We start from the raw sequence: 27721 nt of genomic DNA on the forward strand, positions 1-27721 counted from the left end.
GCTTACCCTCTACCCCCAGCAGGAGACGAAGGATGCATCCTTCAACCGAAACTACCATTTAACTCTTATCAATAAATCCATGTCAATAGCTCTGCCAAACACAAAATTTCATTCACTTGGAGAGAGAGAATTGTCATTTGCTCCAAAACCAGAATTTTAGAAGGTCTCACTATTCCAAGTTAAGGCCTTACTTGGCCAACAAACAAACCTGCTGGAAATTGGGCATAAGCAAACTGCAGTTTTACTTAGAAAAGCAGCTGTGTCAAAGTGGCAGCTTTCTTGCCTCCACCCTTCCACGTCCGAGTGTGTTCACAATCATATCTGTTGACTTTACTGATTAAAGTAAGTTTTAACTATTTATTATTCCTGTCAGTGCTGCACAGTCCAGATGGTCATGAGACACTAAGATGGATTCTATCTAGGCATCTGCATCACCAGCAGAATGATTAACAGATTGTTACTGTCTTCATTTATTGTTAGTCTTTACTGTTACTGATGCACAATCCAGGAAGAACATAGCATGACTCTCAGATCCCAGGGTGACCTTGCAGGGCGGGCAGTTAGCAAAAATCATCTTCAGTAGACTTGATCTGGAATGCTAAAATGGTGATAAATATGGAACCCCTGGCCATCTCTTGTGATTTTATTGTGAATCTTATGATAGTCTGTGGTTCTCCTGGATCCATGTGATTATGTGAGAATCTAACCTTTCCCTTTACCCCCCCCCCCCCAAAAAAAAAAAAAAAAAAGTCTCTAGCCTTTAAGGTGCAGAGAAACCTTGAAAGTGTGAACTCTGAAGGCTCAAACACTAGAAGGCAAAGAACAGAAACCTAACATTTATTATTTTTTAAAATCTCATGATTTTTCAGCCTATCATGATTTTTTGCTGGGCCTGACTCATGGTTTTTGAATGCTTTCCGTAGGCCACAATGAATAGCCAGCATTAGTCACTTTTTGGATTAGCACTGCACTTTACCACATGCCTCTCCCTAAAAATAAACACATTTTTAATAAAAACCCAACAGCAAACTGCTACACAGAGACACTTTGATAGCCCCGGTTTCATTGTTAGCCATGCAGCCACTACACCTGGGTGCAAGCATGAGGCCCTAATGAAGCTTTGGCTTTTCCAGCCATCCCTGATTCATTTGATTTGCAGCAGGGAAGTGGCATGCTACTCCCAGCCATTGCTGAAGTGACTCAGACCCAGATCCTCAAAGGTATGTAGGCACCTAACTCCCAGAGAAATCAATGAGTTAGGTGCCTAAATGCCTTCGGGAATCTGGGCCTCAGTGCATCTGATCAGCCACAACGAAAAATTAAGAGTAAAAACTCTTTTACTCCTGATACCATGTTAAGAGCTGATGGAAAGAGCTGCCCCAAGAGCAACTTGCAGTGCACAAAAGCAGTCCTACAAAACCCAGAAGCTACACTACATATTCTTGTGTGCCATCTCCTGGCACCTTCTCGACTAACTATTTACATATATATAGGCAGACAAAGAGACGCTTGTAATGGGTGAGGCCAGAAGGACCTGCCATGGTTTGGATCCTCTAGTTGTTCACGCAGATTAGAGCAGGACAGGGAACTCCCACTGCCCCAGCCAAAAAGGCGGTAGAGCTGCTTACCTAAGCCGGGGTGGAGAGGGGCGCTCTCCCTCTGCTTATAGCAAAGGATGTGGAACTGGGATCTCTCCTGCTCCTCCTTGCTTTAATCCCTGGCTCTTTCTCCACCATGTGGTGGGTCACATGCTCTGGGACCATTAGGTAGGAGTAGCGGTCACAGTGATTCCGCAGCCTAGGAGCAGCAATCTTTCATCAGGCCATTTCCCTGGCACCAACCCAAGCACTGGGCTGGGGCTCTAGGCAGAGGATTTTAGCCCAAATAGCGTATTAAGATGCATGGAGACAGCTGCTCTATCAGCCACTGAAATATAGTAAATAATAGTATTGATGGGAACACAACTGCCCTCTCTTGGCTGGGCATGGTTGGCTTTCTGAGCCCAAGAGGGCTCCATTTCGACTGGAGGGTGGGTTGGGCCAGCAATCCCTTCTTATCACTCTGCTGCCATGTGAAGTCTGCAAAAGTAGCTGGTCAATAGTCATCTGTTGTTGTCTCCGGTCTTATACTTAGATTGTCAGGTTGCTGAGGCAGGGACCAGCTTTTTGTTCTGGGTATGTATACCACCTAGCGCCATGGGGCTGGGTCATGTCCAGAGCTCCTGGGCACAGCTGCAATGCAAATAAATAATAATAAATAGCAGCCAGGCCCCGGGTACAACAGGACAGCTCTGCTGAACACAGGGGCTGGGGGTATTTCTGAGATACTGTGCAGGGGGTGCAGCAAGGCCTGGCTTTCAGGTTTCTCCCTGGGTGGCCTATACAGTGGCTCTTTGGACACAGGACAGCTGCTGGTGGTTTGGGTACTGGGAATCCAGCTGCCTTTCCGTGGCGTGTTCCACTGCTGGAAGAGCTGTGGGGTTGGCTCTCTCACATGGGGTCTCAATGTGTATGGCAAATGCAGGGCTCTCTTATGGGAACAGGGCAGCCCCGCTGGGCTGTGTTGGGATGGGGCAGCCCCACTGTCCTGTATCAGGATGAGGCAGACCCGCCATGCTGTACCAGGGCTCCAGCACCATTACTGCGTGAAAACAGACTTCTGATCCTCAGCACTTGTCTACCAGGGGATTCTCTGGAAAATTAATCCCAATTAACTAGAGGTGTAAATTTAAAGCAGATTAGTTAAACTGCATCAAACCCTACAGTGAATTAAGCTAAACTGAATTGAGGCCTATTTAATTCCAAATGTGGGCATCTACACAGGGGTTTAATGCATTTTAACTAACCCGCTTTCAATTCACACCCTTAGGCCATGTCTACACTACAAAATTATGTTGACCACAGGTATTAAACCACTTGTGTGCGCACGCTTGGCTCCTTGTGTCAGCGGTGTACATCCACTCCCAGAGCCCGTGTATCAGCTGCCCTGCCAGGGTGGGGCACTGGGGGAAGGCTCTGGAAAGCCAGCAAGTGGACGCAAGCAACTCAGGGGTGTCTACACTGACCGCACCGCCTAACACGAACAGGGGCCGCGCACCGCTCCGGTGTGTGCTGCTAGCTGGCCTGGCCGGGCGCTTACCTCCACCAAGGTGGGCCAGGCCTCGCTCACCTCGGAGTCGCTGCCCGGCGCTTTCCCACCCACGCTGCAGGGGAGGGCAGCCCGGGCCAGGTCCGCCCCCGGCTCTTCCGGCAACCGCCCGGCCCTGGCAGGGAGCACGGTCGGACTGACTGACAAACACGCGGGGCGGGGCTTGCGGCGGCAGCCGAGCCGAGCCAGGCGGCAGTTTGCAGGAAGCAGCGGGGCGCACGACAGGAGTGAGGGCTGGGCCTGGGGTGTCCCGCGCTCGGCCCGCAGCATGCTGCCAGCCGGCCGTGCCCACAGGTAGGGGCGAGCGCGATCTCGCGCAGCTTGCACCCCCGGCCCGGGCTGCGTCCCCTCCCCGGTGCTGTGGGCAGGCCCGGCAGGGCCCGACCCCGGCGCTGCTCTACGTTGCTTGGCATACAGGGAACGGCGGGCCGGCTGGCTGGCTGGCTCCTCCAAGCGGGGTGAGGCTGGCAGCTCCTGGGGGCTGGCTAGCTGGGGGTCCCGCATGGAGTGGTACGGAGGGGGAGGTTAGATCCAGGGCTGGGCTAATGTCGATTGAATGAGGATGGGGAGTTTTTGCTGCACGAGCCAAGGGGGGCCACTGGGAATCTGTGAACCCAAGTGGGGATGGGGCAGAGAAAGTCGCTTATAGCTGTATTCTTCCCTCCTCTAAGTCCTAGTGAGGTCCCTGCGGGGGAGGTGCCCCCCTCCCCAGCACATTTAAAGGCTGATAGCAAAACCTTGCTCTTCCCTCCCCCACTCAGTATTGTCATCCCCAAACGCTCAAATGCCATGAGCCAGGCCTCAGAATCATGAGACTGGCTTAAAAATATGGAATTTGGGGTTCTTCGCCCTCTGGTGTCCAAGCCTGTAGGTTGCACTAGGTAGGGTCAGGTTTCCAAGCCCCCTCCACGCCTGTGAAGGTTAGAAACTTTGTAGAAAGGAAAGCTGCAAGGGCGCTGCTAGGGCCTACTAGAGGAGTGGGAGGACAGCAGGGAGGTTTTCATTCCTATGTTGCAGTTGGTGCAGCAGCAGAACTCTTTTTACCCCCAGAGAATGAAGGAATAGTGCATGTTGGGAAAGCCTGATACCACAGTCCTGCTTCACTCAGTGGAACTGCTGCGGGTGGAGAAGGGCTGCTTGAAGGAAGCTCTCCAGGCAATGCGTCTAGTGGTTATAGCAGGAGTTGCAAGCCAGGACTCCTGGGTTTTATTCCTGGTCCCTCCAGTGGCACTGAGAGATTCAGGCCTTGTTTACACTACAAAGATAAGTTGACCTATGTTAGGTCGACTCCCAGCCACTGCATTAATGACCGCAGTGGCTGATGTCCACACTGCCTTCCTTGGGTCGGTGGGGCGCGTCCTCACCAGGAGCACTTCTACCGACCTAAGAGGGGCAGTGTGGGGAGCTGAGAGCCCAGTCTCTCAGCTCCGCTGGCAGCTGCCTGCCGGCAGCCCAGCTGCCCCACAGGCTCCCGGGCTCCCAGCGGGCTGCCCCCCTCCCCCTACACTCCCCATTGGGAGTGGGGTCCAGCCACCCAGTGCTTCTTGCCTCTCCAGCTGCTGCCCCTGGCTTCTCCCCTCTGAGCCAGGAGCGGGATCCAGCCACTCAGCTCTCCAGGGGATCGGAAAGCAGCTGAGCTCTAGCTACCGGCTTTCTTGTCATTGACAAGAATGATGGCCAACAGCCCAGTTAAGGAATGCAGTGTCTACACTAACACTGTGTCACCCTAACTACACCAACGTAAACCCTACACCTCTCGTTGAGGTGCTTTTATTATGTCAGAATAGCAGGGGAGTTATGTCATCGGGAGGAGCATTTCACTGTGTACACCTCCACTGTTTTGTTGACAAAACTCTAGTGTAGACCAGCCCTAAGTGATGTGCCAAAGATCACACAGTGCCCAAGAGTTTAAATTCATGTTTACACAGTCCTTTGAGGTCCTTGGATAGAAGCAAAGCACTGTTGTTAAAACGTTTTGTATTTGTGTTCAAGCCCCCCAGAAGAGCTGCCAGTCCATGGTTTCCCCAGGGTTAAAATCTAGCTGGTAAGGCAGTGTGCAGAACAGGAAGCAATGGACTTTGCGATGTAATGGGATGAAAGGAAAACCTGACTGTGATTCCATTTCCAGGCTGGTTTCCATTCTTAGTCAGGCCCTAGAAGACTGTGCTGAACAGAAGAAGAAGCTAGAGGACAACCTAACCTTGTGTCGGGCCCTTCTTGGAGACTGGTGAGTTGTCAGTGGGTGGCAAAAGATGACTGAAAGCTGCTGAAGATACCTGCATTGCTCAACATCCCACAGAGGGAAGGAGGGAGCATAGGCTAGAGCAGGGGTGTCAAACATACGGCCCGCGGGCCAGAAATGGCCCGCCAGCCTTTTTGGTCTGGCCCGCGAGGTCCGTGTGCGTGGCGGTGAGATGTTGCGGCGTTCTGCTGGGGCCAGCAGCCGCGACATCTCGCGGCGTTGTGCTGGGCCGGCAGCCGCCAGAGCACAACGCCGCGAGATCTCGCGAGATGTCGCTGTGCTGGGGCCGGCAGCCACGACATCTCGCGGCGTTGTGCTGGAGCCGGCAGCCGCGATATCTCGCGGTGTTGTGCTGGGCCGGCAGCCGCCAGAGCACAACGCCGCGAGATCTCGCGAGATGTCGCTGTGCTGGGGCCGGCATCCGCGACATCTCGCGGCGTTGTGCTGGGGCCGGCAGCCGCGACATCTCGCGGCGTTGTGCTGGGCCGGCAGCCGCCAGAGCACAACGCTGTGAGATGTCGCGAGATGTCGCGGCATTGTGCTCTGACGGCAGTGCGCCAAAGGCTGGAGAAGGACAGGGTGGTCTTGGGGCATTGCGCAGAGCGCTGTCTGTGGGAGACTGCGCTCCAAAAGGCTGGAGAGGGACAGGGTGGTCTTGGGGCATTGCGCAGAGCGCTGTCTGTGGGAGACTGCGCTCCAAATGGCTGGAGAGGGACAGGGTGGTCTTGGGGCATTGCGCAGAGCGCTGTGTATGCCAGACTGTTATAATGATATCTTGCATACACAACCTTGTGTAAGCTGGGCCTTGTACATACATACGCAGCCTTGTGTAAGCTGGGCCTTGTACATACATACACAGCCTTGTGTAGGGCCTTGTAATTATGTTAGCAAAGAAAAGAAAATTGGAGAAAGAACATCGTGTGGTTCAAGAGAGGTGGAGAAATTTGTATTTCTTTGCTGAACTGAACGGAAAGCCAACATGTTTGATTTGTACGCAGCATGTAGCTGTTGCCAAAGAGTACAATGTTCGGAGGCACTATGATACCAAGCATGCTGAGAAGTATGATAAATATATTGGAAAGTTGCGTGAGGACAAAGTTTCTGAATTGGAGAAGTTATTGAAAAAAGCAGCAATCGCTATTTACAAATGCCCATCAAGTAAGCGAAGCTGCAGTTAAGGCAAGCTACATGATTGCGCATGAACTAGCACAGTCATCAAAACCTTTTTCAGACGGGGAAATGATAAAGAAATGTATGTTAATGACTGCAGAATTAATATGTCCGGAAAAACGGCAAGCCTTTGCAAATATAAGCCTCTCGAGAAACACAGTGGCTGAGAGAATCAGTGATTTGTCAGAGAGCCTTAACAATCAACTAAAGGACAGAGTCAAGTCCTTTGTTGCATTTTCGATTGCAGTTGATGACAGTACGGATGTTAGTGATGTGGCACAGCTTGCAATTTTCATTCGTGGTGTTGATAAAAACATGTACATAACAGAAGAGTTTGTAGAATTGGTTCCTATGAAAGACACAACAACAGGTGACGATATCTTTAATAATTTGGTGGAAACTTTGGACAGATTAGGTGTAGACTGGATGCAAGCTGTGAGTTTGGCTACAGATGGAGCACCACAAATGGTGGGTAGAAAAGCTGGAGTTGCTGCAAAGTTAAAGGAAAAATTGCTTGCTCTCAATCCGCAAAATCAGTTTTGTAATTTACATTGCATTTTACACCAAGAAGCACTGTGCAGTAAAACACTGAAACTGGATAATGTTTTGGATGTGGTTATAAAAACAGTTAATTTTATACGAGCAAGAGGCCTTCACCACAGACAGTTCAACTGCCTTCTGGAAGCAACTGAGAGACCCCATGGGTTACCATACCACACTGATGTTCGTTGGCTAAGTCGGGGGGCTGTACTGAAACGCTTTTACGAATTGCGTGGTGAAATACAATTGTTTTTGAATCAGAAAGGAAAGGTTATGCCTGAACTGCAGGATAATGAATGGCTTCAAGATCTTGCTTTTATGGTGGACATCATGGAACACCTGAACTGTCTCAACACAAAGATGCAGGGACGCAACAAATTGGTGACAGATGTTTTTGACAGCATTACTGCTTTCGAGATTAAACTTCAGCTTTGGGAAAAGCAACTTTCAGATAATAATCCCGCACACTTTCCAACTTTAAAATCTCAACGCAACACAGCTAAGTTTCATTGTGATGCTCTCACAAAAAAGTACAGCAGCAAAATTTCCAACTTAAGAAATGAATTCCAGGCAAGGTTTTCTGACTTCAAATACCTTCAGAAAGACTTTGCAATTTTCCGTAACCCATTTTCTGTCAATGCGCATGAGCTCTCAGAGGAGCTTCAGATGGAAATAATCGAACTGCAGTGTGATTCTGTTCTGAGGGATAAGTTTTCCAGTGTTGATGTTGGAACATTTTATCAGTATGTAGGACCAAATTACCCCAGGCTGAAGTCTTTTGCTTCAAAAATTCTGTCCATGTTTGGGACAACGTATGTCTGTGAACAGCTCTTTTCTGTAATGAACGTCAACAAGTCAGGATTTCGTTCTCAACTTACTGATTCACACCTGAATGCAATACTGAAGCTTGCCACAGCCCAGTGCCTTGCTCCAGACTTTGATGCAGTGGTCCAAAGTAAGAGGTGTCAGGCATCAGGAAGCAGCAGTAGCAGTAAATAAAGTACTATAATTCTTAATCATTGATCGATTCTTTTAATCGTAAAATAGTAGTTGTAGCAGTGAATTTACTGAAGTTTTATATAGCTGATATCTAGCAAATAAAATATAATACTACATAAAAATGGTTGTGCCTCGTATTTCGATTTATGGTATGTATGGCCCACTTGAAGTACATTTACTTCAAATCTGGCCCGCCATAGCAAATGAGTTTGACACCCCTGGGCTAGAGGATAAAACTCCAGAGCAGCAGTCAGGAGAGCTGGATTTTATTCCTCACTCTGCCACTGACTCTGTGTGCGGTTGCTAATTGTGTTTCACTTGTACGCTGTCTCTGATGTCATAATGCCAATAGTTCGCTGGTTGACCAGAGAGGCTTCCAGAAAAACAGGGTAGGCCTGGGTTTCTAATATAAGAACATGAGCTGAAAAAAAATCTTAGAGAAAGTCATAAAGGGTTGAGGTGGTTTGTTCATCATAAATAAGAAAAAGAAGTGGGCACAAACCTACTTTCTTCTTCCCTTTGTGGGTCCCCTTTGGTAGGGCAAGTGGTGTGCAAGACTTGGACTCAGAAATCCTTTGTTCTTTTGTGCATATTTTTTCGCAAGCTGCTTTTAAAAAAATCCCTTAGCATTTCAGTGCTGATATTCCAGCGTTCTGACTTCCTGTTAATGGTGCATGGCCTCGTCTTGCTCATCCAGCCAATAATAAAAACCCTTTGAGTTGCTTCAGTACCAGGTAATCCCCTGCTTTGGAGCTGTGCTTTTCTGTTTACATGGGTGTGTTTTTGTGCTTGTGAAGGAATTGCTCTGTTGTATTGGCTTGAATGAAGTGTTAGGCAAACACCTCCTGCCCCAGTCCTGACCTGCAATGCCTCCTGCTGTTCGTGTCCTACCTCTTTCCCCACCCCCAGCTCTGACCATGCAGTACTTCCAGTGAACGGTGTCTCACTGCTTTCTTACTTGGTGGGAGGAATGCAGAAGAGAAGAGAGGACTGACAAATGGATTTTGTGCGCTTTCTGGAGTCCTCTGAAATTCTCCTGCTGGCCAGGCCCTGCTTGAGGGACAGGAGGCACTGGGGGGCTGAGGTATCTTTGTTAACCATGGCTGTCAAAATGCAGTCCTATCCTTCATGTGTTGTGTGTTTGTTTTCCCCTCCCAGGAAGGTGCAAACTCCTGAGAGTCCAAAGCCAGAGGGCAGCCCAAAGGGTTACCAAGGTGAGCCTTTTCTTCTTGCCATATCAGTATTTTGTCCATGCTCAGTCTGGCTGGTACTGATCTAATCGACTCCCTGGGAGTATTCTCTGATTTTCCCTACTAACAAGGGGCCTCATTCTCTTCTGTGCCTCCACTGACTTCCATGGATTTAATCTGGATTCACACCTGGATAACTGAGAGCAGAATCCAGCTACCGGTCTCACCATCACAGCTGCAAGCCTGAAAGGGATGCCTGTGGGCGTCAGCTGTTTGTGGAAGAGTTGGTCACTGTGGAGAGATGTCAGGTTCTGCCACCTGTCCACGGTTGCCATCCATCCTGACTCTTTCAGGAGTTTGCCGGAGATGCCTGCATCTTGCAAGCAGGGTCAGGAGCATAGTAAAACATCCCTCTGCTTCCTTGTTATAGACTATGTTCACCTCTGAGAAATGCAGAGGAGTGAGCCAGTGCGGTGAGGAATGGGAAAGAAAGGGGCCTGATCAGTATGTATGGCTTCCTGATGCACCTTCTTCTCTTGTAGAGAGTCAACCTTCACCCAAGGAGTTGGAGGAGCTGGAGCTGCTGAACAGAGCCCTTGAGAAAGCATTAAGAGTCCGGAAAAGCACCCTGCGAAGCACCCTGGGAGCTGCAGAAGGAGACGTGACAGAGAAGAAATCTGCTACCAGTGCTGCTAGAACACAGCAGGCACCCTGTTCTAAAGAGAGCTTTCCTAAGACTGTCAAGGTGACATCTGTGAACAAGAAGGCTGCCTGTTCCAAAAAGCCCTCGGCTTATATGCTGAAAGCTCCCTACAGGACTGATCCTGTGAAAGCACCAACCAGCAAGAGCTCTAGGGCTCCAAAGGTGGCTCGGGAGGCCTCAACTAAACAAGCAAGGAAGATTGCACCAGCTGCCAATGCGTGTCAGGAAGCATTTTGTGCTGCTACAGAACCATCTGGTTTGCCCAAATCTCTCCTGTGCAAGCAGCAAAGCTCTTCTTCCTTTGGAGGCTCTGCTAGTGATGAAAACTCAGTAGCTGCCAATCCAGAGAATGATTGTCCTGGTTCCTTGGCAGAGTCTCCAGTGACACAGAGCTATAAGGCAGGAGATCTCCCCATGGGGAGTACCACAGCCCAGACTTTCACCCTCCAGGAAAAGGGGTATGTTCTCATCAGCAGGCACCGGGAGTATTAGTTTGTTCAGTATTCAAACTCCATTTCTCTTCTCAGCTTGTCCCCACAGGAGCTGATTGTTCCCAGGATTTTCTGGGGCCTGATTCTGTTTCATCACTGCCCCCCAGTGTTGCCTTTATAATTATCAGGGAGGCCCTTCCGCCGTAAGCTCCTCTTTTTGGATGCGTATAACTAGGCTTGGCAGAATTTTTTTTTAAATAATTTTGAAGGATAATACCAATATTTATTTTTAAGCTTTTTTCTATGTTTATTGATTTAAATTTTCACAGTTGCACAAAATTAAAATATCCATTTAAATTTTCACAGTTGTGGGGAAATTATGGGGGATGGGTCAGACAATTATTCAATGACCATAGATGTTGAGATTCAAACGGTTAAAGCTTTATAACCATTAAAACACAAATTGTCAAATCACATGTCAAAATATACAAAGGAAATAGCCTTAAATCAAACTCTAATAATTTCAAGCAGGATTTTTCTTACTTTACTTCTATGTACATTTTTATTATTATCCATGGAAGTATTTTTTCACTGATTTGGGTGTGTGTAATGAAATTGACCTATTTTGACATTTACCAATAAAAACCTAATCCTTCCAAGCCTACTTATAACTTTAACAAATTTAATAAAAATAACCCCTTAGAGCAGGGGTGTCAAACATCCGGCCCGCGAGCCAGATACGGCCCACCAACCTTTTTGGTCCGGCCCCTGGCGGCAGCACACGCTGCCATGAGATCTCGCAGCCTCGTACTCTCTGGCGGCAGCACGTGCTGCCGCAAGATCTCGCAACATCGCATGCTGCCGCCGGAGAGTTCGACACCATGAGATCTCATGAGGTCACACACTGCCACGAGATCTGTGTACTCTGGCGGCAGCACGTGGGGCGCTGTGTGCATGAGACACAGCGCTCCAAAAGTGCCTAGTATTTCGATTTATGGTATGTATGGCCCATTTCAAGTACATTTAATTCAAATCTGGCCTGCCACGGGAAATGAGTTTGACACCCCTGCCTTAGATTGATGTTTCTTAGACCGGCTGTGACTATTTTGCAAAGTTGGCTCAGTACAATTCCCTTGGACCTTTGTTTTATTTAGATCCTCTTTTTTTTTTTTTTTTTTGGGGGGGGGGGGGGGGGTGGGGGAGTTAAATGTTTTGAATGCCATATTTTACACTCCCAAAAATGGCTTCAAACTTAGTAAAGCAGACATAGACTTAACCTGAATAAGGACTGGTGCCTTTGATATATTGCAAAAACATATGACTAATGAAAAGCATCCTATCCTGTACAGGGGTGTTTCTCTTATACGGATATAAAACAGTTTGGGAAGATTCTACCTAGATTTAACATATTTTGTCCATTGATTTCTCTGGAGTTATGCAGGGTATAAGTCAAAACTGAATTTAATTGATGCTTACATATTCAAAAGTGCCTAAGTCCCATTGGAAGTCAATGGAACTTAGGCTTCTAAGTCATTTAGGTGCTTTGGAAAATGTTGGCCAATAAGAACATTGTCAAATAATAGCAGGTTGGCTTCACAATCATATCAGTGTCTTGTTTTAATACAGTGATACTAAGACTGAGGCTTGTAAACTGCAAGTGGCTCTGTGCTGTGTCTCCCGCAGCTCTTTGCAGCACATAATAAAACAGTGTGATTTTAATTAGTAACCAATCAGCTATTAACAGTCAGGATGCTTTTCCTATGTTATTAATCAGTTGTAGTTGATAAAATTATATTTGGTGATTCGTTTTGCTGTGAGAATTTTTATATATATATATAAAATAGTAAATGAAACAATGAATTCACACCTCTGTGGCTCTTTTGGGTAATGTTGATCGCTAATTTGGCTCCTGAACCCCTGAGGTCTGAGTGTCACTATTTTAATATATCATTTTTTTTAAAGAAAATGCAAAAACTGTTCCTGAAGCAGCATAGTTCAGATCTGAATTGCACCCAAGCCAGGAAATGCAGAGTTATGATTTCTGCTGCTGCCACAATTTAGCCGCCTCTTGTGTCTGCACGAAGGCAAAAGATAACACCGGTCACATAGCAATGCAGTGTGCACAAGGAGACCTAATTACTGTTGCTGCAGGAACCAGAATTTGAATATGCCAATTTATTTGTTTAAAATCTTCACTGCAGTGTTGCATTAATGCTTATTGTGTGTGAGCATGTGCTTAGTTAGCTATAAACTGGCAACCCAGGACTTTTTGCAAAAGTAATTTAAGAGATTCCACTCCATGATTCAGCCATCTCCCCCAGTCTCTGCTGTGAAGAAGGGGAAGATAAAATGTCCCCCATTTCTCTTCCACTTCTTCACGGGTCACTTACATTGCCTTGGAGCAGCGCTGCTGGCACAGCCATGATGGTAGTCATTAGAGAGACAGCTTTGTCTGTGTCCATCCCTCATCCCTTGCTGAGAAGGGAGCAGTACTTGGGCAGCCTTCATCCTGCAGCTGCTGGTAGATCCTGCTTCTAGGTCTGCGATCCAGCTTGTGGAATGGATCACCCAGAGGTTTGGACATGTGCACAGTGCTTCTCAGCTCCAGGTGATCAGCCCCCCTCTCAGACTGATGGCGATGGACAGGAGCGGCTCCTTTCAGGCTGCTCAGTGGCACTGAGAGTTAGCAGTGCAGTTCCTGTTCCTTCAGGGCTGGCTGGAGACAATCCATTGGGCAGCATGGGGGATGCTTCTGCTGGCCATTGCTGTAGTTCTTCGATGCATGAGGATTCAGTCTCCACCTTCCACCAGCACTAGATTCCTTGCAAATGTAGACATCACGCTGCCTCCGATAAAAGATTAAGAGGAAGGTGCAGTAGCCTGATCCTGCTCTGCTGCTCTTTGGCAGTCATTATTGAAGTCTTTCTTTTTTGCAGGTTCTTGTTGAAGCTACCCCTGCCCTATAGGAAAGCCTATTCCAGGAACTCCAGGTAAAGCTCTCACCAACAGTCCCGCTTGGGATTCTTTCCTAGTGGCAGAGGAGGGATGCGTGTCGGGTGTGAAGGGAGGGGCCTGAGCTTCACAGCCTGGTGGAAAGGAAGCCTAATAGCTGCTGCTGTATTTGAGGGGCATTGGCAGAGCTGTGTGGAAAGTCTGAGACTGGCACAGCAGGGATTGCTGCAGGTCAGACTTGAGGGACCTTGGCAGAGCTCACTTCCAAGCGCACAAAAGCTTACGAAACTCACCCTAACATTTAAAAAATATGAAGAATTCCAATGTGTGTGTCATGATCTTTACCTACCTTTGCAGTGGTGCAAATGTATTTGCAGATACTCTGTCATAGAATTTAGAGACCATCCCCTGCCAGTGCCACTGCTTTGACTGGTTTGATTTTCAGCATCCCAAACAATGGAGTTCTGACCACTTCCTTTGAAAGATCATTCCACAGCTTAATAGAACCTACTGGGGTGAGGTCTGTCTTGATACTCTGCACAAATATTACATAGGACTGGAAGGGACCTTTGGAGTCATTGAGTCCAGTCCCCCATGAATGTCCTGCCGCATGAATGTGTTCATGAATTTATCAAACTCCTTCTTAAAACTAGTTAGGTTGTTCCAGAACCTTACTCTTCTGATGGCTAGAAACCTTGTAATTTCAGTCTGAATTCAGGGCCCAATTATACACGTTTGTCCTTAACATTGCACCTAGCTATAGTTCTTTGTAATGTACTAAACAATTTCTCCCCTTCTTGGGAATTGGCACCTTGCAAATACTTGTCTATTATTATCAGGTCACCTGTTAGTCATCTCTTAGTCAAGCTACGTAGATTTGGTTCTCTGATTTTCCTGTGCAATTTTACTCTCTCTTTACTGCTTGTCTGAACTAACATGGCAAATGAAAAATAACCTACCAGTTTAGTTCTGCATTCCTGAAGTTCCTTTCCAGGGGAAATGCATCTAACAGTAATACATATTTTTTTCCTATTCCATTAACCTTGCCATTCCTCATTATAACTGTCCTCTGAAAGCTGCAGTTTCCATCGTGATTAAAATGATCCATCTTCCCAGCTAGCCACACACTGGATAGTTGTTTTAAAAATACTGTTGCTATCCCTCATTCTCTGCAGTAGGTTTCTGGAACATGGATGAAATGCTTAGTCTCACATGTGGCCATATAGTCTTAGGTGATTGGGTAAGTGCAGATTAATGTGGACCTTGTGTCAGTGGTTCTGTTGGGTTGTGCGAGTGGAACATGTCCCACTGCAAACTCTTCTTCCCTATTCTTTGTACAAGGCTTTGTGTTCCTAAGAGACCCCTTGGATGCAAGATTCCTGGGATCTGGCTGCCCATCTTGCTGGTATCTGTTATAAAATGCTGTGCCGTAGCGCTCCTGGAGCACCTTGTGGTGAGACAGCACCATCACATGCTGTCCTTCCATAACACGCTGAATTAAAGAAACCTCTCAGTGGCTTGGAAATCCTTCATCTAATGGGAAGAGCTGGTAGAAATCACACAGGTGCTCTGGGGAATGTTGTGCCACGTGCAAGAAGATCTGATGCCTCTACATGTAAAATTTTTTTTCCCTCTTGGCTTGAATTTCCAGACTCTGGGAGAAGTGTCATCTCTGCCAGAGCAATTCAGCCACGGTTGCTGCGAGGAATCACTTTCTAGAGAGAATGCAGGAGACCGTATCCTTTCTAACCTCTCCCGCTCCTCTAGAGGATTGCATGTGGCCACATGGGACAGCTTGCTGGGCATCCTCTTCAAACCATCTGAGAGGTGCCCTTGTCTACCAGGAGCTGTGCCTGTGATGGAAAGAGCCCATTCACAGCTCGTGAAAATGGTTCCATTCCCACTGCAGATCTTCACTATTCATGGAAATTGGGGTATTTTAATGCAGACAAACCAAGCCATTAGACATCCTTTCTCTCCCCCACTACCCCATCCTCTGCAGTGTCATATTGTGTGCTGCTTGCCCTTTAAATCTGTTTTGGAATCCCAAAGATCCCAGATCAGGGTGTGAAGGTAGTGACCGGAAGAAGGGGTTTGCCACTCCAGCACCGGGGTCTAAAGGAAACGCTCCTTAAGCTGCTGTAAGTTTTGTTCCTGTGCACCAGCCTTTAGTCCTGCAGAGATAGAAGAGGACTTGATGGTCCTGCGTGATGCGCACTCCCTCCTGAGTCAGTGCATGGAAGCTCAGACCACAGGTAAGAAATGCACTAGCAGCAGCTCAAATTACTTCCCCACCTGCCTGTGTCTTGCCAGGTGTACTCACCTGTCCATGGCTAAAGGAGACCAGAACAATGGAAGGGGAAAGTGATCAGTACTGTATCTGACTACCCCAAAGCAGGAAGGGTACTGTCACTTGCTGGTGCCGGCTTGGTTTGGTTTGGGGAAGTAACAGAATTACTGAATCGTGATTTGTCTGTGTAGCCTCACGCCTCTGGGCCTGTAGCTTTCCCCTCTGCTCCTTCTCCAGGCCATCCAACGTGGGAGAGAGAATACGAATGTCTCCTGACCCTGCAAGGCCTGCAAGACACAGCATCCCAGTGTCTGCACAAATTGCAACGGCTGCGTGCAGGTGAGGCCCAGATCTGCTGTAATAGTCAAGTGTCTACGCAGTGTGCTCCATTTGAGCAATGGTACGGTGCTTGTGATTAAATCGAGAGCCACGTTATAGGATAAAATATCAAAGATGCGGTTGAGTGAGGGGGAATTCATGGTCAGGGTGGATTAATATTACTGGTGGGTTAAGGAGACTGGTTTAGCATTATGGATACGATTTTGTCACAGTAAAATTATGCATAATTCACGGCACAGTCACAGTTTTTAAAAAAAAGATAATTTCACGTTATGGTCACAGCAACAAAATAATTGTGTAATAACAATGGAGTGTGAACATAAATGTGCATTTATTAACCCAAACAGTGCAGTGTTTCTGCTAAACAGAGTTTAATGCAGCATAGTTTTATTTTCTTTGCAAAAGTAAGCTATTTTGGAATTTTTGTTTATTTTTTGTACAATACTTTTTCAAACAACAGTAACAGAAAAGTGTTTGATTTTATAACAAAATAACTTTGTGATCCTTCCTGGTGGATTTCCATTTACACCTGGCTATGAATTTTGTTCCAAGTTATACACCAAGAGTGTGTCACATTTGATGTGACATCTGTCATCCACGAACACATTACTAAAGATGAGAATGATCTTCCTGTGTCCACACTGTTGACTGGTGCTGCTAAGCATCATAGGGTAACTACTGCAAGAACTGGAAATCGGGGTTTCGTGCTTCTCCAGAACTGTAAAATGTCATTGTTCCTCCGTTCTTGAAATTCTTCACAGTAAGTCCAATACACACTCTGTGTTGGCCTATTGTCTTCACAAAGGGGAATATTTTCAAACACCGTGGTCTCACAAGTGTTTAGGTGTTTTGCTTGATTTGGCTCAAATACACGGCATGCCCTGAAAGACATGTCAGGTTGGCAAAAGAGAGTGTCAATTTCCATGTACAATTTAATTTTTTTTTAAGCTTTCTAAGGATGCAGTTTTTGTTGCTGGATATTTGCAAGTTTCAGTGTAGTTCTCTGCCTACAGCACAAGATCACATGTCATTTTTCACTTGATGAGCACAAACTGTGGGCTCTTCATAAACCATGAGTGTATTTGTGATTTGGGATGCAGACTTTTTAAGGGCCTCCAATATTCAATAACTGCTGCAGATTGGCAGAAATCAACTGTCTGTTCAAGATGAACTATTCTGACCAATCTCCTTTGTGTGTTTATAAAAACAAAACAAAAAACGTAATCCCTCAGCATGTTCAAGGTGATAAAAAGTTGTTTTAAACCAGCTGTTCCATCTGGTTATTACCAGCATCGGTGAGATGCAAAGACTTTTCCCATATTCCGTTAAAAACATATGAAACCATGCTTTCTTTGTGGGGCAGGCATGCTTACTTCATTACTACTTCATTTACTTTTAAAAGAATTTTCCTTCACAAATTGCCAACAAGATAAAGCAAACACTCTATGAATGTCAGATGTACAGCACTGAAAAACAAAGCTTTCAACTCCAAGCTTTCCCTGTGTACATGGCATTATCTGTCACAAATGCAGTGCTGCAATCAAAGGTGGTTGGAAATTTCTCAACAGTTACCTTTATTGCCTAGTTCATTGTTTTAAAATTAACTACTTCCAAAACCTCACAATTCAACATCAAACTTTCCAGCATGTTGTATTCATCTGCATCTGAATCATCTGCCCTCACTGCTGATTGAGAAGGGGAATTATCTGCACTCACTGCTGGTTGAGAAGGAGACAGCAAAAATATTAAGCCTATATCTGTCTTCAGCATTGGTAGTTTCATCTGCTATAATGCTGATTTCTTCAAAGACTTGCAACTTTTCTTTTAATTCTTGAATGTGATAGTCAAAAAAACCTTGGGTAAGTAAAACTTTCTAAGCTGGTCTGCACTAGATATAACTCCTGTGTGTTCTAGGTTGCATACTAAAAATCCTCTAAGTGTTGGATTGTCAAGGGTATGTTTGCAGTGGCAAAGGTTTCTGTTAATTCAACAACTCTAACTGTTTTCTGACATTTGTTTTTTGTTTTGTTCCACTTCTAAGGCCTCTCATTTGTGCCTATGTGTTGCACTTTCCAGATGCTTGTCACAACTAGCCTTTCTGGTAAAATCAACACAATGTGCAAAATAACTTTCCTCTACTTTAATCAAATATTTTGGGTATTTTGCTGCTCATTGCTTAGTGCTCAGTTTTGCCATTTTACTCCTATTTTGTTGCTGTTGAAGTTTATTGTTGTTCAGGGGTTCATCTATTCCAACCCCTTTGACTCTTTCACTGCCTCTGACACCGTCAATAATTTTAAAGCCAGGATCATTTCCTGTTCACATAAGATGTGTTCGCTGTCTTCATGATCAAGTTGAAATAAATTCATGGGTTCCATCACAGTGGTGCCCACCTGTGACATAATCGTATCCTTATCTATCATTAATGGAGACAAAGATTTAAATCTCTGGTCTCAGTTGAAGCCATTGCAATAGTTGGCCACAATCATCAGCCTCTGTTTAGAAAGGGCCTGAGACTGGACTAGCAAGGGGAGCTACGAGTTGGGGACTGAGGGGGCTCTAACAGAGGTGTGTGGAAGAGCAAGGTGGAATGCTGCCCATTAGGGCAGAGATGCATGGCTGCCCTGTGCCTGGTTCTATATAATATGATCACTCCATCATTTTTTATTTTTATGAACACAAAATACATCCAAAATTCTGTAAGAGCAAATGGAGCTTGCTGATTTTATTTGTACCTCCACCCCATTCTACAAACTGTCCCACCCCAGCAGCTGCAGAGTCCCAGATGGGGCTATGCCTGTCCGACTGCACTCACAGCGCTGGAACCTCCCCTGCAGATTGTGCTCCACTCAGAGGACGAAGGTGTGGGGACATGGGTGCCCTGGCAACTCCTCTGCTTTATTACTCCAGCGTCCAGGAGCTGATGGAGATGACTTCCTTGAAACTGCAGGTGGCAATGCTGCGCCAGCAAATTGACATACAGAAGGTAACTCAACAGCAGCAGAAATACAGGGTGGGGTAAAACAGCAGTGGTCAGTTTGAGCAGCTGCTAATTTCCCACCAATGGGATTTGCTCAGCACTTCCATGTTCTGTCACCATCTGATTGATTTCAAAGATGCGTAGGTTGTTAAGGCCAGAAGGGATCACAGTTCCCTTCAACCAGTTAGATCCTGCATAACCCAGGCCACAACTTCAAATTGAACTAGAGCATTAGAGAGAGGAGGTGGGTGAGGCAATATCTTTTATTGGATCTGCTTCTGTTGGTGAGAGAGAGAAGCTTTTGAGCTACACAGAGCTCTTCTTCAGGGCTGGGAAACGTACTGTAGGGAGACTCACAGCTAAATGACAAGGTGGAACAAATGGTTAGCATGACTGGTTAACACACGTTTTAAGGGACCAAGGCAAAGTGACCCCTTAACACCTCTCCAGTCATTGACTACTTGTGCTAAACAATCTGTTCCACCTTGTGTGCGGCTGTGACACTCAGGCTACGTCTACACTACAGACCTTACAGCAGCATAGCTGTACTGCTGCAGCTGCACCACTTCAAGGTCTCCTGTGTAGCTGCTCCCTGCCCATAGGTGAGAGCTCTCCTGCTGGCATAATTAAACAACCCCCAACAAGTGGCGCTAGTTATGTCAGTAGGAGAGCATCTTCCGCTTCCTGCTGTCATAGCACTGTCCACACTGATGCTTTTGTCAGTGAAACCTATGTCAGTTAGGGGTGGTTTTTTTCATACCCCTGACTGACAAAAGTGCTAGTATAGGCAAAGCCTCAGAGTACATTTCCCAACCCTGAAGAAGAGCTCTGTGTAGCTCGGAAGCTTCTCTCTCTCGTCAACAGAAGTTGGTCCAATAAAAGATACTGCCTCACCCACCTCCTCTAATATGCTGGGACTGACATGGCTGGACCAACTCTGCATGAACTGGAGCTTGTTCATCAGACTTTGTTTTTGTTTTAATTTGTTGAGGGAGGGTTTTTTTCCCACTTAATGCTGGTGTTCTCCCTACAATAACAACCTAATCCATTCTTTAAGTCACATTAATGGCTAGGGACCCACTGGGGGCTGATTCCTCAATTGTGCATGTGCAGCGTGATCTTCCTGCATACTACCCATCAGTAGCCCGATCCCTATGCAGGGTGAAAGAGGAACACTATATTCACAGTCCTCCAGTCTTAGGCTGCCATGCAATTGACCCCAACCTTGATCTTGCTGGACCACCAGTAAGAGTGAGAAGAGTGATCCATCTCCACACCAGCTTCGAGCTGCGTGCCTTTGGCACAAAGGATTGCCCATTGCCCTGAATTATTTGCAGTGGTTTAACTGTACGGACTCCTCTCCTAAGGGACTGAATGGAAATCAAAACCACTCTCACTTAGAACCTCCAGACTGGACTTGGAGCCCTCCACCCAGAGGTGAAGTGTGTGTGTGGGAGCGGTTATCCACTAAGTCATCCCCTGCACCCTCTCACTGCTGCACTTTGACATGCCAGTCACCTGAAATATAACATTCTTTAAACTAAAGACAGTAACTTCCCCTCCTCCCCCCCAGTAAAAAACCAAACCATAATAAAAGAAAGAGCTGCAGGATTAAAAAGAGACTGCAGGCAGAATTCCAGCAACAGAGCGGGGACTATCCAGTTTATTGCACTGAGTACAACATGTATGATTACTTGCACTGTGAATGGGTAGCGTATGTGTGTATTCAGTGCAAGGAGCTCCTGGCCCTTGGAGATCAGCGTGACTGCCCTGGAGGAGTTAAGCGAGACAGATAGGTACATAGATGAGATTTTCTGGGACATAGTAGAGTGGTGTCCCCCCCTCCCCCCCCGGTGTGACAGCTTCTGTACTGTTGAGGAGGATGAAAGTTTCAGTGAAAGAGAACATCAAACTGGAGCGGAGGGAAACAATCCCATAGTTGGTACCCTCCTTCCAGATGATGTTATGGTATCCTCTTGCACTGAGGATACCTCTCTGGGGGAGGGAACTCCAATTATTAGGAAAAGACAGGTAATAGTAATAGTGGACTCAATCATTAGAAACATAGATAGCTGGGTTTGTGATGACCAAGAGAACCGCATGGTGCACCTAGCAGGCAAGTCAAAAGTTGCGGATCTCTCGAGACATCTAGACAGTCGTGTAATGCTGGGGAGGAGCTGATGGTCATGGTACATGCAGGTACTAGTGAAATAGGGAAGGATAGGAGAGAGGTTCTGGAGGCCAGATTTAGGCTGCCAGGTAAGAGATTGAAGTCCAGGCCTCCATGGTAGCATTCTCTGAAATGCTTTTCCATTTCCACGCGCAGGGCCAGTTAGACAGGTAGAAATGCAGGGTCTCAGTGCATGGAGGAGACAGTGGTGTAGGGAAAAGGGATTTAGTTTTATTAGGAACTGGGGAACCTTTTGGGAAAGGGGGAGCCTATACAGGAAGGATGGGCTCCACCTAAACTAAAATGGAACCGGATTGCTGGCACGTAAAATTAAAAAGGTTTTAGAAAAAATTTTAAATTAAGGGCTGGGGGAAAGCCGACAGGTGCAGCGGAGCATGTGGTTTAGACAGAGACATTGCTTAGGGGAGGATCTGTTAATGGAGATTCTCTATATCCTAGAAAGAAGGAGAGGATGGAAGAAGATAAAATGTGGGTAGGATCTGATGAGAAACAGTCAAATGAAAAAGAGTCCCATTCATTTACATCACATAATGGCAAACAGCTAAAAAGAGCTTATATACAAATGCTAGAAGTCTAAATACTAAGATGGGTGAACTTGGGTGCCTGGTATTAAATGAGGATATTGATATAATAGGCATCACAGAAACTTGGTGGAATGAGAATAATCAATGGCACACAATAATACCAGGATACAAAATATATGGGAAAAACAGAATAGGTCATATTGGTAAGGGAGTGGCACCATATATGAAAGAAAGCATAGAGTCAAACAAAATAAAAATCTTAAATGAACCAAACTGCCATAGAATCTCTATGGATAGTAATTCCATGCTTCAATAATAAGAATATAGCCGTAGGAATATACTACCGACCACTGCTCGGGGAGATTAGAGAGCTATAAAAATAAAAAAACTCCACAATAATGGGGGAGTTCAACTTTCCCCATATTGACTGTACATGTCACCTCAGGATGGGATGCAGAAGTAAAGTTTCTTGACACCTTAAATGACAGCTTCTTGGAGCAGCTAGTCCTGGAAGGCACAAGAGGAGAGGAAATTCTTGATTTAGTCCTAAGTGGAGCACAGGATCTGGTCCAAGAGGTGAATATAGCTGAACTGCTTGGTAATAGTGACCCTAACATAATAAAATTTAAGAGCCTTGTGGGGCGGGGGGACACCAAAGCAGTCCACCATGGTAGCATTTAATTTCAGAAAGGGGAACTAAACAAAAACGAGGACGTTAGTTACACTGTACCTTTTTAATTTCTGTTTAACAAGTGAAATCCCTATAAGCTGCTGCATGGAAACTTTTTAAAGACACCATAATAGAGACTTAATTTAAATGTATACCCCAAATTAAAAAACATAGTAAGAGGACCAAAAAAGTGCCATTGTGGCTAAACGGTAAAGTAAAAGAAGCAGTTGGAGGCAAAAAAGGCATCCTTTAAAAAGTGGAAGTTAAATCCTATTGAGGAAAATAGAAAGGAGCATAAACTATGGAAAGTGAAGTGTAAAAATATAATTAGGAAGGCCAAAAAATAACTTGAAGAACAGCTAGTCAAAGACTCAAAAAGTAATGGCAAAAAAAATGTTTAAGTACATCTGAAGCAGGAAGCCTGTTAAACAACCAGGGGGGCCACTGGAGGAGATGCTAAAGATGCACTCAAGGAAGATAAGGCTGTTGCGGAGAAACTAAGTGAATTCTTTCAAACTCAGCCTGGACCAGTCCACACAAGAAATTCACCTCCTGGACACTACAATACAAATAAAGGATGGTCACATTAATACCACCCTATACCAAAAACCAACTGACCGCAATACACATCTTCATGCCTCCAGCTTCCACCCTGGAGACATTACACGATCCATTGTCTACAGCCAAGCACTAAGATACAACCGGATTTGCTCCGATCCCTCAGACAGAGACAAACACCTACAGGATCTCCATAAAACATTCTTAAAACTACAATACCCACCTGGAGAGGTGAAGAAACAAATTGACATAGCCAGATGAGTACCCAGAAGTCACCTACTACAGGACAGACCCAACAAAGAAAACAACAGAACACCACTGGCCATCACCTACAGCCCGCAGCTAAAATCTCTCCAACACATCATTAAGGATCTACAGCCTATCTTAGCAGATGATCCCTCACTTGCTCAAGCCATTGGAGGCAGACCTATCCTTGCTTACAGACAGCCCCCCAACCTGAAGCAAATACTCACCAGCAGCCATACACCATACAACAAAAACACTGACCCAAGAAGCTATCCCTGCATCACACTGCGTTGCCAGCTCTGCCCACACATCAACTCTAGTGACACCATCACAGGTGCTAACCACATCAGCCACACCATAAGGAGCTCATTCACCTGCACATCTACTAATGTAATGTATGCCATCACGTGCCAGCAATGCCCCTCTGCCATGTTCATTGGCCAAACCGGACTGTCACTAGGCAAAAGAATAAATGGACACAAATCAGACATAAAAAATGGTAACATCCATAAACCAGTCGGAGAGCATTTCAATCTCCCTGGACACTCTGTAGCTGACTTGAAAGTTGCCATACTTCTACAAAAAAACTTCAAAAACAGACTTCAGCAAGAAACTGCAGAGCTGGAACTCATACAAACTTGACACAATCAAACTGGGTCTGAATAGGGACTTGGAATAGTTATCTCATTACAAGAAGTAATTGTCACTGTTCACGCATTCTCACCTTCTAATAAATGGTGGTGAATAGGCCTCATCTACTCTAACTGAATGGACTTTGTTTACACCTACCCTCCCCATTGTTGGTTCTTACCCTTGGATGTATATATATACCTCCTATCTGATTTCTCTTTCATGCATCTGATGAAGTGAGTTGCAGCCCACGAAAGCTTATGCCTGCAGAAATTTGTTAAGTCTTTAAAGTGCTACAGGACTCTCGTTGTTTTTGCTGTATACAGACTAACATGGCTACCCCTCTGGAACTTTTCATCATATAAAATGATAGGGTCTAGCTGTTACCACTCAAGAAAGAGAACTTGGAGTCATTGTGAATAGTTCTCTGAAAACATCCACTCAGTGTACAGCAGCAGTCAAAAAAGCTAACAGAATGTTGGGAATCATTAGGAAAGGGATAGATAATAAGACAGAAAACATAGTATTGCCTCTTTATAAATCCACAGTACGCCCACATCTTGAATACTGTATGTAGATCTGGTCACCCCATCTCAAAAAAGATGTATTGGAATTGAAAAAAGGTACAGAAAAGGGCAACTAAAATGGTTAGGGGTATGGAAAAGCTTCCATATGAGGAGATATTAATAAGACTGTGACTTTTCAATTTGGAAAAGAGATGACTAAGGGGGATATGATAAAGGTCTATTAAATCATGACTGGTGTGGAGAAAGTATATAAGGAAGTGTTGTTTACTCCTTCTCATAATACAATAACTAAGGGTCACCAAATGAAATTAATAGGCAGCAGGTTTAAAAAGAACAAAAGGAAGTATTTCTTCACACAATGCACAGTCAACCTGCGGAACTCCTTGCCAGAGGATGTTGTGAAGGCCAAGATTATCATGGGGTTCAAAAAAGAACTAGATAAGTTCATGGAGGATAGGCTCATCAATGGCCAGGGTAGGTAGGCAGGGATTGTTGTGTGCCAAAGGCTGGGTGTGGCCAATAGGCTGGATCACTTGATGATTACCTGTTCTGTTCATTCCCTCTGAAGCACCTGGCACTGGCCACTGTTGAAAGAGAGAGTACTGGGCTAGATGGGCCATTGGTCTGACCCAGTATGGCCGTTCTGATGAGCTGAGTGAGGGACATGTTGGAAAAGAGACACTAGTAGGGCAGGAAATGCTCATGAGCAAAGGGAGGGTGACTGTTCTCTAGTTGTACATCTCTCACTGTACACCCTGGCTGTTGGCAACTCCCTCTGCTTCTTCTTTCACACACTTCAAGAGACGTTAAAGACAGGACTTAATCCCATGAACTGTGTGGTTTCAGGCCTTTGTTTAGGGCGTGTCCAAATGAAAGGGTGTCTCCCTCTTACCTGTGCCAAATGGAACGGTGGCTGAAACCCCCTGCCTAGATATCGGGTTGACCAACCCTTTAACTAGACAGATGCTTTATGTATGGTGAGTTCTGGGAATCCAGAGATAGGTGAAATACTTTGGATAGGGTGAGTCAAATGGGTGCATCACAAACGGTCTCTTTCCAGCCTGCCAGTGCCCATAGGTATGTGTGCCAAGGCCTAACTATTTGCTACCAGGGCATAGGTGGAGGGAATGCCAGAAATTAGAGAAATTAAAAAGTCCTGTGGGTCACATTGCCCTTCTGAGTGCTGCAGGACTATTTCCCTGTGATCTTGGATTTGTGAGCTAGTCTAGTTTTAAATGAATCCAGGCTGGTAAGCGTGGAAAGGGGCTTCTGTCTCCTCCCTTGGGAGATGTGTAAATTGAGCTGGTTAGCACTACCTCACATATGTCAGACCTGCCATTTGCATGGCTTTGTGCACCATGGATTTCAAAACTCTTTCCAAAGGCTAGGGCTTTCTCATTGTAATGGGTGGAGGCTGAGATACAGAGGGTAAGTGACTTGCTTAGGGTCAGACTGCTCAGAGATAGAACTTGGGAGAGGGCCATCTTGGTGGGAGTGGTATAGCCACAGGTGGTGAAGGATAAGTAGTGTCAAGTACACTGCTGCCTTACCAGGTGTTTTAGAGAGAAGGTAACTATGGGTTACTATATGGCACATCCCCAATGAGCAGAGAATAGACAACTTTGATACTGTTAAATCAAAGAAATCCATTCTCCAGCAATTTGGATATTACCCATAATGCCCTGCTTAGCTTTTGCTGCTTCATACAGCCACTTGGAAGCACTAGAAATGTGCTCTGCCTTTCAGCCTCTTGCTGTGTTGTTTGCTTCCACCCAGGTCTTGATAGCTGAGCTCCTCCCCCTTGTGGAATCCAGGCTCCCTCAGGAAGATTCTCCGTCTCATCTGTACCGCGCGGTTTACACCCAGCTCTGTGAAGGAGGCGAGCGGTTCCCTGTGCTGGTGAATGATGAGTTGCCAGACTGACCCTGGTGTCCTGCCGGCCGTCCCCACGCCCAGAGAGTGCTGAGGAATAAACTTGTCCTAGTAACTTTCTTTCCTCTGGCCACCTGTCAAACCAAATAATTAAATTTCACACTGGTTCCTAACTTCATTTCTCTTTTAAACCATCCTATCAACTTCATTACCTGATAGCTGAGGGTTTCTGAAGACAAAGGCTCTGAAGTACCACTATCTGGGACAAAACATCTCCATCAGGTTACCATGAATAGTGGAATTCTTTACCTGGAACATGTCAAACAGTGATGCTGTCTGAGCCACTGAGCTCAGAAGCATTGAGCCATATGCATGTTTCAATGGGAGATGTCCATGGAAAACCCAGGTGCTGCAGGAAGTAGTGCTGATGGGATGGATCACCAGGTAGTGCTCTCCCCCTCAGTTAATATCGAAGCAGTAACGTGTGATGCGGGAGGATCTGTCTTTCAGAGGAGACCAACCCAGTGTCTGACCAATCCTACAGCATTTTTCCTAGGAGTGGTAGTTTTGACTCTGGTGTCCTGGCCAAATTTCAGCTTTGGTAATTGCATTCTGCCTCCCTAACTCACCCCTGTATTTTGAATCAGAGACGATATTCTTCCTTTCCTGTCCCTAAAATCTGGGGTGGTGCTGTGCACTGATTAACAACACCACAATAGAAAAGGATGATGTCTCTTGTAAACACCATGTGATCTAACTGGGTGAAAGGAACCACCATGCACATTCTAGCACTGTCATCGCTTACTAGATGGCCACTGGCTCCTGTTAGTTTGGAACACATCTTAACAGAACTTAATCTGTTTGCTGTAGGGTGTTTTCACTCCTCAAATCATGACTGACTGCAGTGTCTTCCCCAGCAGAGAGAAACTTTGGCAAAAATGAGTGACTGTTGAATCACCCCTTCCTTATACCTTTTTACCCAGTGCTAGTGTCAAAATTCACTAAAAATCATTGAAACTTGGGGGTGGGGGAAATCCCAACTCAGGCAGAATTTTGTGTGTTATATTCAGGACTTTGAAAATAGTATTTTATCTCCCCTGGGATCTGAGATCCTGGACCAGCTTTGAAATTAGCAAGAAGATGATCAGCCAAGCACTGCACATCCAATGGTTGATATAGTGGAAATTTGTGCATGTGAGCCTCAGAGTATTTTACATGAATGGTCTCTTTCTCTCCCCATCTTTTTCCCTTGGTCAGTCCCTCCCTCTCATAGAAACCATTCTCCACACACTTACTTTATCCTTAGATCAGTTTGTTCCACTTTCCTGCCATCTCCAAATTGGTATGGTTTTGAAAATAGGGTTGGTGGCAATGTAGGTCTTGTTTAAGTTGCTATAGCCATCTTGTTTGGGTGTTTCTCATTGTCTTGCTAGCCATCTGACCACTCAGCTGGCCCAAACCATTTTTGAAATGGAAGTAATTATTCCCCTCTGTTCAGCACTGGTGAGGCCACATCTGGA

The 27721-nt window shown here is 45.8% G+C and overlaps 1 protein-coding gene and 1 long non-coding RNA gene across 5 annotated transcripts; one reads left to right on the plus strand and one right to left on the minus strand.

The window, feature by feature from the left end:
• Positions 1-821: 821 nt before the first annotated feature.
• On the minus strand, positions 822-3328 carry LOC137155248 (uncharacterized). Its single transcript, XR_010920393.1, has 2 exons — positions 3139-3328; positions 822-2231 (listed from the first exon to the last, which is right to left on the minus strand). It is a non-coding gene; the product is annotated as an uncharacterized lncRNA (long non-coding RNA).
• On the plus strand, positions 3329-27721 carry TEDC2 (tubulin epsilon and delta complex 2). 4 transcript variants are annotated; one of them, XM_067551452.1, is made up of 10 exons: positions 3329-3441; positions 5276-5374; positions 9257-9312; positions 9831-10449; positions 13359-13412; positions 15026-15110; positions 15521-15629; positions 15902-16003; positions 18772-18989; positions 26106-27721. In XM_067551452.1, exons 1-10 carry the CDS (start codon positions 3416-3418, stop codon positions 26250-26252), a joined length of 1515 nt encoding a protein of 504 aa, XP_067407553.1. In that variant the 5' UTR covers positions 3329-3415; the 3' UTR covers positions 26253-27721. The 4 variants fall into 4 exon arrangements, with proteins under 4 accessions (XP_067407553.1, XP_067407554.1, XP_067407555.1 ...); XM_067551453.1 differs by having other exon boundaries at positions 18775-18989; XM_067551454.1 differs by having other exon boundaries at positions 18841-18989.

This window comes from Emydura macquarii, unplaced genomic scaffold (assembly GCF_026122565.2).
Source record: "Emydura macquarii macquarii isolate MOO-44397 ecotype Brisbane River unplaced genomic scaffold, CSIRO-AGI_Emac_v2 contig_1348, whole genome shotgun sequence".
Lineage (NCBI taxonomy): Eukaryota > Metazoa > Chordata > Testudines > Chelidae > Emydura > Emydura macquarii.

Bases quoted from the DNA above. Each gene is read 5' to 3' on its own strand.
- TEDC2 (XM_067551452.1), top strand. From the start codon at position 3,416: ATGCTGCCAGCCGGCCGTGCCCACAG. The intron at 3,442-5,275 runs GTAGGGGCGAGC...TTCCATTTCCAG, and splicing joins CCAGCCGGCCGTGCCCACAG to GCTGGTTTCCATTCTTAGTC. The intron at 5,375-9,256 runs GTGAGTTGTCAG...TTCCCCTCCCAG, and splicing joins CGGGCCCTTCTTGGAGACTG to GAAGGTGCAAACTCCTGAGA.